Here is a 12,522-nt window from a genome sequence, read left to right on the forward strand (position 1 = left end):
GAGCTGGGCACCAGTGGCTCATGACTGTAATCCTAGCTACTTAGGAGGCTGAGATCTGAGGATCAAGGTTCAAAGCCAGCCCAGGCAGGAAAGCCCATGAGACTCTTTGATCTCCAATTAACCACCAGAAAACCGGAAATGGCACTGTGGCTCAAGTGATCCAGCACTAGCCCTGAGTTGAAGAGCTCAGGGACAGCATCCAGGCTGAGTTCAAGCTCGACAACCAACAAAAAGAAAAAAAATCTGTTGAATAGAATTTTTTGGCGGATACTTGACAACATTTGGGAATCTTTATGGCTGTCAGTCAGGCAGAGTAACAAGGTCACTAACATCAGTGAGTAGAAATAGGGACCCACTCCAAACCCTACAATGCACAAGACACTATGGCCCATGCCCATAGTGTTGTACCTCCACCAGCTACAGCTCCTGCCTAGACCAGGGTGGCTGGCCTCCAGCCTACTGCTACCAACCAGCTAGTAAGAATACCCTGGGTCTTGGGCTGGGAAGGTGGCTCAGTGGTAGAGTGCTTGCCTTGCATGCATGAGGCCCTGGGTTCGATTCCTCAGCACCACATAAGCAGAAAAAGCCAGAAGTGGCGCTGTGGCTCAAGTGGTAGAGTGCTAGCCTTGAGCTGAAGAGCTGAGGGACAGCGCCCAGGCCCAGAGCTCAGGCCCCATGACTGGCAAAAAAAAAAAAAAAAAAAAAGAAATACCCTGGGTCCTTGTAGACCCTGGCTAGCCCTGCAACGTGTAACAGAAACCCTCATGGATGCTTCTCTGCAAAGTGACTTCTTCCCCACAGGCAAGTCCATGCTATAGCTCCCTTCCTAGGAAGAGCTAAACAGGCTCCCCTTGTAGATTTCTAAGAGACCCACACAGGTGACAAACACCCCACCTCCAACTGTTTGATGGCTGGGACCTACCATGGGAAAGCAGCTGACAATCTCCCTCTAATCCTGGACTGCCAGAGACTGCTATGGTCACAGCTCATAGAAGGAAAACCGAAGTAAGCAAGTGCCTCATCTTCTTGGCCTCTTTCCCTCTTCTTGGTTCAGTCTCCCTGTAGAGTCAAGTCTCTTAATTCTATCTCTTCCAGGACAGAGTGCTGGGACCTTTCCATACTGGAAACCAAGTGGTCCTGGGCCCAGGTGTGTTAGCAGGAGCTGGAGTAGCACAGACAGGGACTGTCCTGGTACATGCTGTGGGAACCTAGGCAGGACCTCAGAGTCCACCCGAGGTCCGCAATTGAAGGGTCAGCAGAATAAATCCCATGTACTGGGAGGCTCAGGCTACCAAGACCAGGGGAGCTGTGCCCACCCATGGAGCTGTGGTCCATCTGACATTTCCATACCCCCTCCAGCCCTATACCTAGTCCCTATCCTAGCTGCCTCTCTTCCTTCCCCAAGGAACATCACTCCACTAAACCCTATTCCTTTACACAGGATGAGGATGTGCTAACCTAAACCTCCTTCACAGTGCCTGTCCTAGGAATTGGCACTTCTACTGACAATCTATAGCCCCATCCAGAAAAAGTTATAAACACTGCTGGGTCTGTGCCTAAGACACAACACAGAAAGTGGGGTAAAAACCTCACCTCACTCATGGCTGTCACCTTGCAGTCCCCTGCTGCAATGATCTTGATATATGCTCCCCAGGTGGCTGTGTGGACTACACAACAGACAGCACAGAAATGCAGGTGTGACTCAAGTGGTAAAGCACCAGCCTTGAATGGAAAAGAAGTGAGTCAGAAGGAGCTGGGGGTTTAGCTCAGCGGAAGGGCGCCCGCCTGGCGAGCACAAGGCCCTGGGTTCAGTCCTCAGCCCTGGAAGGAAAAAAAAAAAAAAGCTACAAAAGAAGTGAGTCACGGGGCTGGGAAGTTGGCTCAATGGTAGAGCGCTTGCCTTGCATGCCTGAGGCCCTGGGTTCAATTCCTCAGCACCACATAAGCAAAAAGAAAAAAGCCGGAAGTGGAGCTGTAGCTAAGTGGTAGAGTGCTAGCCTTGAGCTGAAGAGCTAAGGGACAGCGCTCAGGCCCAGAGTTCAGGCCCCACGACCGGACCCAAAAAAAAAAAAAAAAAAAAAACCAGAAGTGAGTCAGGCCGGGCGCTGGTGGTTCAAGCCTGTAATCCTAGCTACTCAGGAGGCTGAGATCTGAGGATCGAGGTTCAAAGCCAGCCCAGGCAGGAAAGTCCGTGAGACTCCTATCTCCAATAAACCACCAGAAAACCAGAAGTGGCACTGTAGCTCAAGTGGTAGAGTGCTCGCCTTGAGCTGAAGACCTGAGGGACAGCACTCAGGCCCAGAGTTCAAGCCCCACGACCAACAAAAAAAAAAAAAAAAAAAAAAGAAGTGAGTCAGGTACGAGGGACTCACTCCTATAATCCTAGCTACTCAAGAGACTGAGATCTGAGGATCTTGATTCAAAGCCTGCCAGGGCAGGGAAGTTTGTGAGACTCTTATCTCCAATTAACCACCCAAAAGCTAGAAGTAGAGCTATGGCTCAAGTGGTAGAGCACTAGCTTTGAGCAAAAAAAAGCTCAGGGACAGTACCCAGGCACTGAGTTCCAGCTCCAGGGCTGGCCCAAGAAAAAAGAAAGCCAAGTGAAAGTGAGAGGCCAGAGTTCAAGCCCCAAGATTGGCATGCGTGCACACACACGTACACGTACATGCACACACACACACCAAAAAAAAAAAAAAAAAGGCTGGGCATCATACCTGTAATTCTAACTCAGGATGTTGAGATCTTAGGGTTGCAGTTAAAAGCCAGCCTGGGTAGAAAAGTTCACTTTTTTATTTTTTTTCAGTCACGGGGCCTGAACTCTGGGCCTGGGCACTGTCCCTCAGCTATTCATCTCAAGGCTAGCACTCTACCACTTGATCCACCTTCTGTTTTTTTCTGCTTATGTGGTGCTCAGGAATCGAACCCAGAGCCTCATGCATGCAAGGCAAGCACTCTACCACTGAGCCACCTTCTCAGCCCTAAAATCTAATGTTTTGGGGTTTTTTTTTTGTCAGTTGTGGTGCTTGAATGCTGGGCTTGGGCACTGTCCCTGACCTCTTCAGTTAAAGGTGAGCTATCACGTGAGCCACAGCATCACTTTCCACTCTTATCTCTAATATAAACTACTCAGAAAAAGCCGTAAGTGATGTTGTGCCTCAATTAGCAGGGCACTAGCTTTGCACAAAAAGCTCAAGGACAATGCCCAAGGCCTTGAGTCCAAGGCCCAGATTGGCACTGGCGCCGCATATGCGTGCGCACACAAGCGCAAGCAAGCACGCACGCGCGCACACACACGCACAAGCAAGCACGCACACGCGCACACACACACACACACACACACTCACTCACAACAACAACCTGCCAATACCCTGACTCCCATCTTATCATATCAAGGAAGCCATGGCTTTAGGGTCAAGAGCTGCCAAGTTGGCCCCTTTTTGCATCTCACCAAACAGTAGCCCCAAACAGCTGGATAGCCAAGGGATAAAAGCTCAGAGGGAACTCAAAGTATTTTAGCCCTGCTGCTCTAGGTGGACAGTGGCACTGGCCCATCTGTTTCCCAAGGCTTCACCCTGCTGTCTTCCAGCCCTGTTCCATGCCCTTTGTGCCCCGGGATCTCCTCCCATCTTCATGTGCCACAGCTCCTGGTAGCCTCAGACCTGCTCTTGCCAGTGGTGTGGTAGTGATGATAATATGGAGTGAACACCCTTCTTCATCAGTTTCCCAATGCAGAACCCAGCTCACAAAGTCACAGTGACAGGCAAATTGAGCACAGGGTTCCAGGGCTCCATGATTGGCTATCAGCACAACCCCTACACCTTCAGTTCTAGGAGGCTACTGCTCTGCTTACCCAAGAACCCCATGGGTGTATTTCATTGTCCACTGTGGAAGCAAAGAGGAGACACACAGGAATAAAAACCCTGCACTGAAGTCAGAACCAGCAGAAGTCAAAACCAGTAATAATTGCTGGATGAAAGAAAAGGCAACTACCAGGACAGCAGCCAAGGATGGTCATTTCAGACCTATTGAAATCTCCAACAAGGGAGGTTCCTTCCTTGGCTTCCTGAGGGTGGCCCAGTGAACAATGAGGTGAAAACAGTGACAGAAAAGCCCCACACAAGCTGAGCATCAGTGGCTCATGCCTGTAATCCTAGCTACTCAGGAGGCTGAGATCTGAGGAGTACAATTCAAAGCTAGCCTGGGCAGGAAACTCTTGTGACTCTTATCTCCAATAAACCACTCAGAAAAATGGGAAGTGGTACTGTGGCTCAAGTGGTAGAGCACTAGCCTTGAGCTGAAGAGCTAAGAGACAGCGCCCAGGCCCAGAGTTCAAGACCCACGCCGACTCCCCCCACCCCACCCTTGCAAAAAAAAAAAACAAAAAAACACCCACACAGCAAGAACTGAGTTTGGAAGGATCCTGACTCTCTGCAGAAGGCAAATGCAGATCTGAGAAAAGGTAGGCAGGTGCATTTTCCATGGGGAAACTAATCCTCAAAACTAATCCTTTAGGAGGACACTAACTAGAATGCAACCCAGTGGTGAGTGCTTAGCTAGTGTGGGTGAGGCTCTGAGTCCAATGCCCAGTGAGACACCTGTGTGTCAGGAGCTCTCAAAACACCACCACAGGAAATGAAAAGTAACAAAGTAAAAACAGTACTGTGCCAGGCTCTGGTGGCTCAGGCTTGTAATCCTAGTTACTCAGGAGGCTGAGATCTGAGGTCTACAGTTTGAAGCCAGGCCAAGCAAGAAAAGACTCTTATCTCCAATTAACTACCAAAAAAGCTGGAAGTAAAGCTACTTGGAACACCCAGGCCCTAAGTTCAAGTCCTAATTTCAGGCCCTAAGTTCAAGCCCCAGGACTGATACAAAACAAAGTAATAACTGGGCGCAAGTGGCTCACGCCTGTAATCCTAGGTACTCAGAAGGCTGTGATCTGAGGATCGTGGTTCAATTCCAGCCCAAGCAGGAAACTCTGTACAAGTTTTTTGGGGGACTTTTTTTTGGCTTTTTCTGGCTTTTTTCTGCTTATGTGGTGCTGAGGAGTTGAACCCAGGGCCTCACGAATGCAAGACAAGCACTCTACCACTGAGCCACCTTCCCAGCCCATCCATGAGACTCTTACCTTCAATAAACGGGCGTTGTGGCTTAAGTGGTAGAGTGCTAGCCTTGAGCTGAAGAGGTCATGGACAGTACCTAGCCCAGAGTTCAAGCCCTACCACCAACAAAAAATAAAAACAAACAAAAAACAGTGCTTGGATAGAATAAAAACGGTGCCCTCTCCACCAATGAATAGCCTAGCACCACAATTTCCTGTGTACTGCCACCTCAGGCTGAGACATCTTGGTATGCCAACTCTTTCTTCCACAGCAGCAGGTCCCTAAGATTAAAGTTCCCAACTTAGGTGGCTCTGGATCCTCTACATTTCTTAGAGCAAGGATGTTGGGTGCCAGGTGTGAAGCCAGACAGTGGATGCATTGTAAGACAACTGGTACAGGTGTTCTTGACACATTTACCTGAGAAACTGGAGAAAGGGAAAAAAAAAATTTCTGACAAAGAAAAGGCTATTACCTAATCCTAACTAGAGTGCTCCCCTTTTGTGTGTGTGTGGAGGGGTGTGTGGGACCCCACGTGCAGGAGCTTAAACTAAGGGCTTAGACACTGCCCCTGAGCTTTCTCTGCTCAAGCCTAATGAGCTACCACTTAAGCCACTGCTCCACATCTGACTGATTAATTGGAGGTAAGAATCTCACAAACTTTGCTGCTTCAAACCATGATCCTTACATCTCAGCCTCTTGAATAGCTAGGATTATTGTTGTGAGCCACTGTCACTGGGCTGAGTGCTCTTCTTTTAAAGTAAAAAACTCCTGAGACCGAAGCCACTGTTTTCAGGGGCCCAGGAGACAGAATGCTGGAAATGAAACAAGATACATAGATCTGGGATGAAAAGGGAGGGTCATTCATTCCCAAGGGACAAAGGTGAGGAAGAAGATCCCGAATAACTTAATCCTCCTTCTTCCCTCCAGATCTTCCCCTGCTTTTTTGCTCCATTTCCCAATGTCTCATCTCAAATCCCCCATCTACAAGTTAAGATTTCGCCAGAACCCTTTCGGGTCTCACCACAGACTTTGTTAAGACATCCATAAGCATGGTAGTTCAATGTGGGGCGATCTCAGCCCAAAGAAAAGGCATCTTCCCTCCCGGGCAAATAGATAGGACTCTCCCTGTTTGCTGGTGTCTGAAACACAGCAGATGGCGTTTCAAGGGCCACTAAACTCAAAATCAAACTAGTGTTGACAGCGGTGGCCGCTAACTAGGGGTGCGGCCCGGGATGGGGGGGGGGAGTGTCCCGGAAATAAACAGTGGCGGCCACAAGCACGTGGGGGCCGGAAAGGTTTCCTTCTCGTGGGAGTGCGGAGCGTGGGGGACCGGTAGGAAGAGTCCCAAGTTTGCCCAGCGCTGGCCGCACCGGTTTTCCAAGCCCCCTCCCCAGCGCTCCGGGCCGTGCCAGCGCCGTGTCAGCCGCGCAGAGTACGTTGTGTACGGCTTACACTCGCGGGAGACAGCAGCTCAAGAGGCCCAGCCACTTGCACGGAGGGTCCCAGAACGGGGACTCCCGAGCCCAGCTGGGGGCGGGGGAGGAGGGAACCGTCACCTGCGAACGTGGGGGCGGGAGGGGGGAGAGGGGCTGGGCGGGGAGCCGGGACGTGGGTGAACGTGGAGTGGGGAGCCGAGCCCGGACCCGAGCGGGGAGCGGAGACCCGGAGGTCGAACAGGCATTACCTGCTGCGGGGGGCGCCGCTCCGCCGCCGCCGGGCGCGCCAGGGACCCGGGCCCCGCGGTGCCGGAAGTGGCAATAAGGTCGCCGGCAGGACCCCCCGGGCGCCCCTGCCCAATATGGACAGTCGATAGCCCGGAAGAAGCCAGTGGAGCGTAGCATGATTCGTCCCGCGGCGGGGCCCTGGCCCGGAGCCGCCCGGGCCCCCGGGCCCCCCCCTCACTGACGCCTCACTCGCTGCCGCCCGCGCCTCTCGGACCCCACCACCGCCATCTTGCTCCGAGGCCCCCGGAAGCTCCCGGGACGCCGTCGCAAGGGACTCCGGGAAGGGCTGCCCGCGGCGCGCCTGGTCAGAATATCTTGATCCGCGGAGTCTCGGTGAACGGTAAACCCGGAAGCTCGAACTTGAGAAGGCTCGGGATTCCCTGCTTATGGCCCCTCGAGACTCTTAAAGGTACTGACGTTGGTATTTTGCCGGCATCTTGAGTGCAGGCTCCTGTGGTGCCCGGACTGTCTACCACGCGCCTGACAAAAAAAAAAAAAAAAGACCCTGAGACCTGTTGTGGTCATTTGCATGTCATTTGCATTTCACCAATACAGCATCTTAAAGCGCCCCCTAGGGGAGGAAGTGAATCCTGCGGTAGGTGTTAGATCTATTGTACCTACCAGGACGTACCCACACGCGGCTCGCACTCAAAAACTAACCTGAGGCTGGGTGCTGGCGGTTCATACTTGAAATCCTAACTACTCAAGAGGCTGAGATCTGAGGATGATGGTTCAAAGCCAGCCCAGACAGGAATGTTCTTAAGATTCTTATCTTCAACTAAGCAGTAAAAAGTCAGAAACAAGGGTGTGGCTCAAGAGGTAGAGCACTAGCCTTGATCGGAAAAGCCAAAGGGACTGCGTTGAGGTTCTGAGTTCAAGCCCCGACACACACACACACACACACACACACACACACACACCTTGCAGTGCCAAGTGCCAAGCTCATCAGACTGGAGCAGCCTACAGACCAGGACCCAGACCCTGAAAGAGCCAGCCAGGTACAGAATCCATGATATGGGACAATTGAATGAAATAATGAATTCCAAATCAATGAAGCTGAATCAGGATAGATAAAGGAAAATGAGGTACAGTCAACTTACAGCAAATACAGGACATATTCCTTCATATACTTCCCTTAAGATTAAGGGAACAAAAATCATTTAGGGGAAAATGAAACAGAATAACTTAAGGAAACTGAGGCCTGGTGAAAGCAACTCAGAAATAGAGTATTTAGAAACATGAAGTGCCATCCTTGCTTCAAAGAGAGACAAGAGGATGAATTCCTTCCTGAAAGATGCATTCCTTACCCCAAGAATTAACACTTATCTGACAGAATGTACACCTTCCTGAGAAAAATCCTGCCCCAAAATGCAGATAGCAAGGAGCCTCCTTATCTCAAGGATAAGGATCTGTTTTATGGCAGGATGCATTCTTACCTGGAAACTCAGAAATCCAGGTGTGATTAGAGCACAGACAAAGCACTTATCTTTACTTAAGTTTGAAGCCAGACCCCCTGCCCTGCCTTTACTGTATAAATGCCCCAACAGCCCAAGGAGCTGCATGTCTCTCCCTATGAGAGCACCCACACTCTATTATAGAGTGTACCCCTCCCCTTCTGTTTGTCTGCTTTTAGTTTGTCTGTCTGCTTGCCTGCTTGTTTACTTAATAAAGCTCTACCAAGCTTTCTTACAGTAGTGACTTGTCTAGAAATTCTTATTCTGTGATCAAAGTCAAGGAACCTAAGTGAAGATTTCCTATATTTAAAGGAAAACCTCCATATGGTGACAAAACTATCTTCTACTCGATGAGCCTCTAACTCAATACTGGGAAAGACTGCAATAAATGTCTTATATCCAGAGTACAGCTCAAAAAAACAATTCTTGCTTGTTGCCAGTGGCTCATACCTATATTCCTAAGGTGTGATCTGAGGATTGCAATTCAAAGCCAGCCCAGGCAGTTAAGTCCTTAAGACTCTTGCTTCCAACAGAAAAAAGCTAGAAATGGACCTGTGGTTCAATTGGCACATGGCTAGCCTTGAGCAAAAAACCTCAGGGATTGTGCCCTATCCCTGAGTTCAAGCCCTAAGACCATCACACACAAAAAATCTTGCAGGTACCAGGGTTTAAATTCCGAGTTTGCAAAATTGTTTCTTTGCTTGATCCACTGGCACTCCACCACTTGAGCCACCCTTCTCGCCCAGCTTGTTGCTGGTTATTTTGGAGATGGAGTCTTATCTGGCTTTGAATTATTATGTCCAAAATCTCAGTCTCTCAGTAACTGAAATTGCAGGATTTCCTCATCCTTTTTTTTTTTTTTTTTGGTGTATATGTGTTACTTTGTGTGTGTGTGTGTGTGTGTGTGTGTGTGTGTGTGTGTGTGTGTGTGTGTGTGTGTGTGTGTGACTGGGGTTTGAACTCCAAGCTTTGCAGTTGCTAGGCAAGAGCTCTAACAGTTGAGCCACACATCCCCCACTTCTTTAAATCAAGGATCTTGAACTCTGGGCCTGGACTCTGTCCCTGAGCTTTTCAGCTCAAGGCAAGCTCTGTACCACTTGAGCCACAGTGCTCCTTCCAGTTTTCTGATGGTTAATTGGAGATGAGTTTTACAGAGTTTCCTGCCTGGGCTGGCTTTGAACCTCGATCCTCAGATCTCAGCCTCCTGAGTAGCTAGGATTACAGGTGTGAGCCACCAGCACCTGGCTTGTTTTTATCTTGTGCCACTTCTGTGGTGTAGACTCAGGAACTGGGTACTGTACTTGAGCTTTTTTTGCTCCAGGCTAGCTCTCTAGCACTGGAGCATAGCTCCACTTTCAGCCATCTTGGTATTTAATTGCAGATAAGTCTCACAGACTGGCTTTGAATGGTGATCCTCAGAGCTCAGCCTCTTTTTTTTTTTTTGTGGGTTGTGGGGCCTGAACTCTGGGCCTGAGCACTCCTTCAGCTCTTCAGCTCAAGGCTAGTGCTCTACCACTTGAGCCACAGTACCACTTCCAGCTTTTTCTGCTTATGTAGTACTGAGGAATTGAACCCAGGGCCTCATGCATGCAAAACAAGCACTCTATCACTGAGCCACCTTCCCAGATCGCAGCCTCTTGAATTAGGATTATAGGCATGAGCCACCATGGCCTGTTTTTGTTTTTTTCTGAGGCTCTCCTCCAACCAACAGCAATCCTCCTGATTTCTATCTCTGGTTAGAGGTGTGCACTACCATGCCTGCAGGATTTAAGTTTTTTTTTTTTTTTTTGTCGGTCGTGGAGCTTGAACTCTGGGCTTGGACGCTGTCCTTGTGCTCTTCAGCTCAAGGCCAGCACTCTATCGCTTGAGCCACAGCACCACTTCCGGTTTTTTAGCGGTTTATTGGAGATAAGAGTCTCACGAACTTTCCTGCCCGTGCTGGCTTTGAACTGCAATCCTCAGATCTCAGCCTCCTGAGTAGCGCCCGGTTAGGACTTAAGCTTTTGACCTGAATGAAGATCAAGGCTCTAACAGACAGTAGAGGGAGACTTGGTGCTCATGTGTGTCCTCTAGTGGCTGCTTTGGGAAGGACAAGTGATTAGGACTACACTGGTCCAGGTGAGCAATGCTGAAGCTACACCAAGTGATGGCCCTTTGATGTTTTTGTTGTTCTTTTTTTTGTTTTGTTTTGGTCAGTCATGGGGCCTGATCTCTGGGCCTGGGTACTGTCCCTGAGCTCTTCAGCTCAAGGCTAGCACTCTACCACTTGAGCCACAACACCACTTCCGGTTTTTCTGCTTATGGGGTGCTGAAGAATCAAATCCAGGGCCTCATGCATGTGAGGCAAGCGTTCTACCACTGAGCCACCTTCCCAGCCCCCCTTTGATGTTTTTTGAAGGGCTGAAATGCAGTTAGAACTCATGGCACTGAGATTTTGAACCCAAGGCCTTGAACTGGCCAGAAAGCCCCTCTACCACCTGAACTATGCCCTCAGCCCCAGATGGGGGCCTTGAAAATGGAGAACAGACTAGGGTTGTTGGCCACTGGCCAAACACCTACCTAGCAATGTCAAACCATCAGTTCCATCTCCAGTACCACAAATACACAGGGAAAGATGAAGGATTTAGAAGATAGACCTATCTATACATAGGTATAGATACTTTATTTTTGTGCTGGTCCTAGCTGTTGAACTCAGGGCTTGAACACTATCCCTGGGCTTTTTTTTTTTTTTAATTCAATAACACAAAATTTACTTCTGCAGGGTTGAGCACCGGTGGCTCACACCTGTAATCCTAGCTACTCAGGAGGCTAAGATCTGAGGATCGCAGTTCAAAGCCAGCCCAGGCAGGAAAGTCCATGAGACTCTTATCTACAGTAAACCACTCAGAAAACTGGAAGTGGTACAGTGGCTCAAGTGATAAGAGTGCTAGCCTTGCTGGGCGCTGGTTGCTCACGCCTGTAATCCTAGCTACTCAGGAGGCTGAGATCTGAGGATCGCAGTTCAAAGCCAGCCGGGGCAGGAGAGACGGTGAGACTCCTATCTCCAATAAACCACCAGAAAACCGGAAGTGGCGCTGTAGCTTAAGTGGTAGAGCGCTCGACTTGAGCTGAAGAGCTGAGGGACAGTGCCCAGGCCCAGAGTTCAAGCCCCACGACCGACAAAAAAAAAAAAAAAAAAAAGAGTGCTAGCCTTGAGCTGAAGAGCTGAGGGGCAGCATACAGGGCCAGAGTTCAAGCCCCATGACCAACAAAAAAAAAAAAAAATTTACTTCTGCAAAAGGATGCATCATAAGCCAAACATCTGGCAAGTAAGCCTTGAGCTCAAGGTTAGCACCCTACCACTTGAGCCACAGCTCCACTTCCAGCTTTTGGTTAACTGGAGATTAAAAGTCTCATGGGCTTTCCTGCCTGAGCTGAATTGAACTTCAATCCTCAGATCTAAGCCTCCTGAGTAGCTAGGATTACAGGCATGAACCATGGGCACCCAATTTGTATCAGTTGTTTTTTGGTCAGTTGTAGGGTCTGAACTCTGAGCCTGGGTGCTGTCTCTCAGCTCTTCAACTCAAGACTAGTGCTCCAAAACTTGAGCCACTTCTGTTTTTCTGGTGTTAATTGGAGATATGAGTCTCGTGGACTTTCCTGCCCAGGCTGGCTTTGAACTGTGATCCTCAGATCTCAGCCTCCTGAGTAGCTAGAATTACAGCCGTGAGCCACCAGCACTGAGCTTAATTTGTATGTTTTATACATGCACATTTATATTTGCATGTCTATGTTGAACCCAAAGGCTTGTGCATGCTAGACAAAAGCTCACCACTGAGCCACACCCCAGCCTCCATGGCACTTTCAGGATAGAGAACACAGGAGGACATTTCCTGATGGGGGAAGCAAGCCCAGGGAATTTGTCCTAAGTAGACTTGAGTTAGGAGATGGCGGAGACAGTTTGAGACAGGAGGTGAAGACATGGGGTCTCGAACTGAGAGAGCGGCTGCAGTGGGTCTGGACATGGCAGGCAGGGGTGGAACTTGAATCGGTCTTGGAGGAGTGGGTGGAAATAGAACTTAAGGCAGATGAGGCCTGGGGACTGCAGGTGGAGAGCACCCAGGTGAGTCGGGAGCCTCAGGAGCCACACAAGGGTGGTATTTCCAGCTCCCCCCACCCTCCACACACACAGAGAGGCTATGGGTGTAGGCTGTACATTCCCAGAATTGCAGAAAGCTGGAGGGGGCCAAAGGGCAGCAAACTCTG

The 12,522-nt window shown here is 49.7% G+C and overlaps 1 protein-coding gene across 2 annotated transcripts in view; it reads right to left on the reverse strand.

Annotated features, from left to right (window-relative positions):
* Rexo1 (RNA exonuclease 1 homolog) overlaps window positions 1-7,073 on the reverse strand; it is a 32,664-nt gene extending 25,591 nt beyond the window's left edge. Inside the window, exon 1 of one of the 2 annotated variants that reach the window (XM_070008623.1) lies at window positions 6,784-7,071. In XM_070008623.1, the coding sequence (XP_069864724.1) occupies window positions 6,784-6,940 (157 nt within the window). In that variant the 5' untranslated portion in view covers window positions 6,941-7,071. Of the gene's footprint in view, window positions 1-6,783 lie in introns of both variants that reach the window. The other variant, XM_070008624.1, reaches the window with a different exon arrangement.
* Window positions 7,074-12,522: the final 5,449 nt, after the last annotated feature.

Source organism: Dipodomys merriami, unplaced genomic scaffold (assembly GCF_024711535.1).
Source record: "Dipodomys merriami isolate MVZ:Mamm:240054 unplaced genomic scaffold, mDipMer1.0.p SCAF_70, whole genome shotgun sequence".
NCBI lineage: Eukaryota > Metazoa > Chordata > Mammalia > Rodentia > Heteromyidae > Dipodomys > Dipodomys merriami.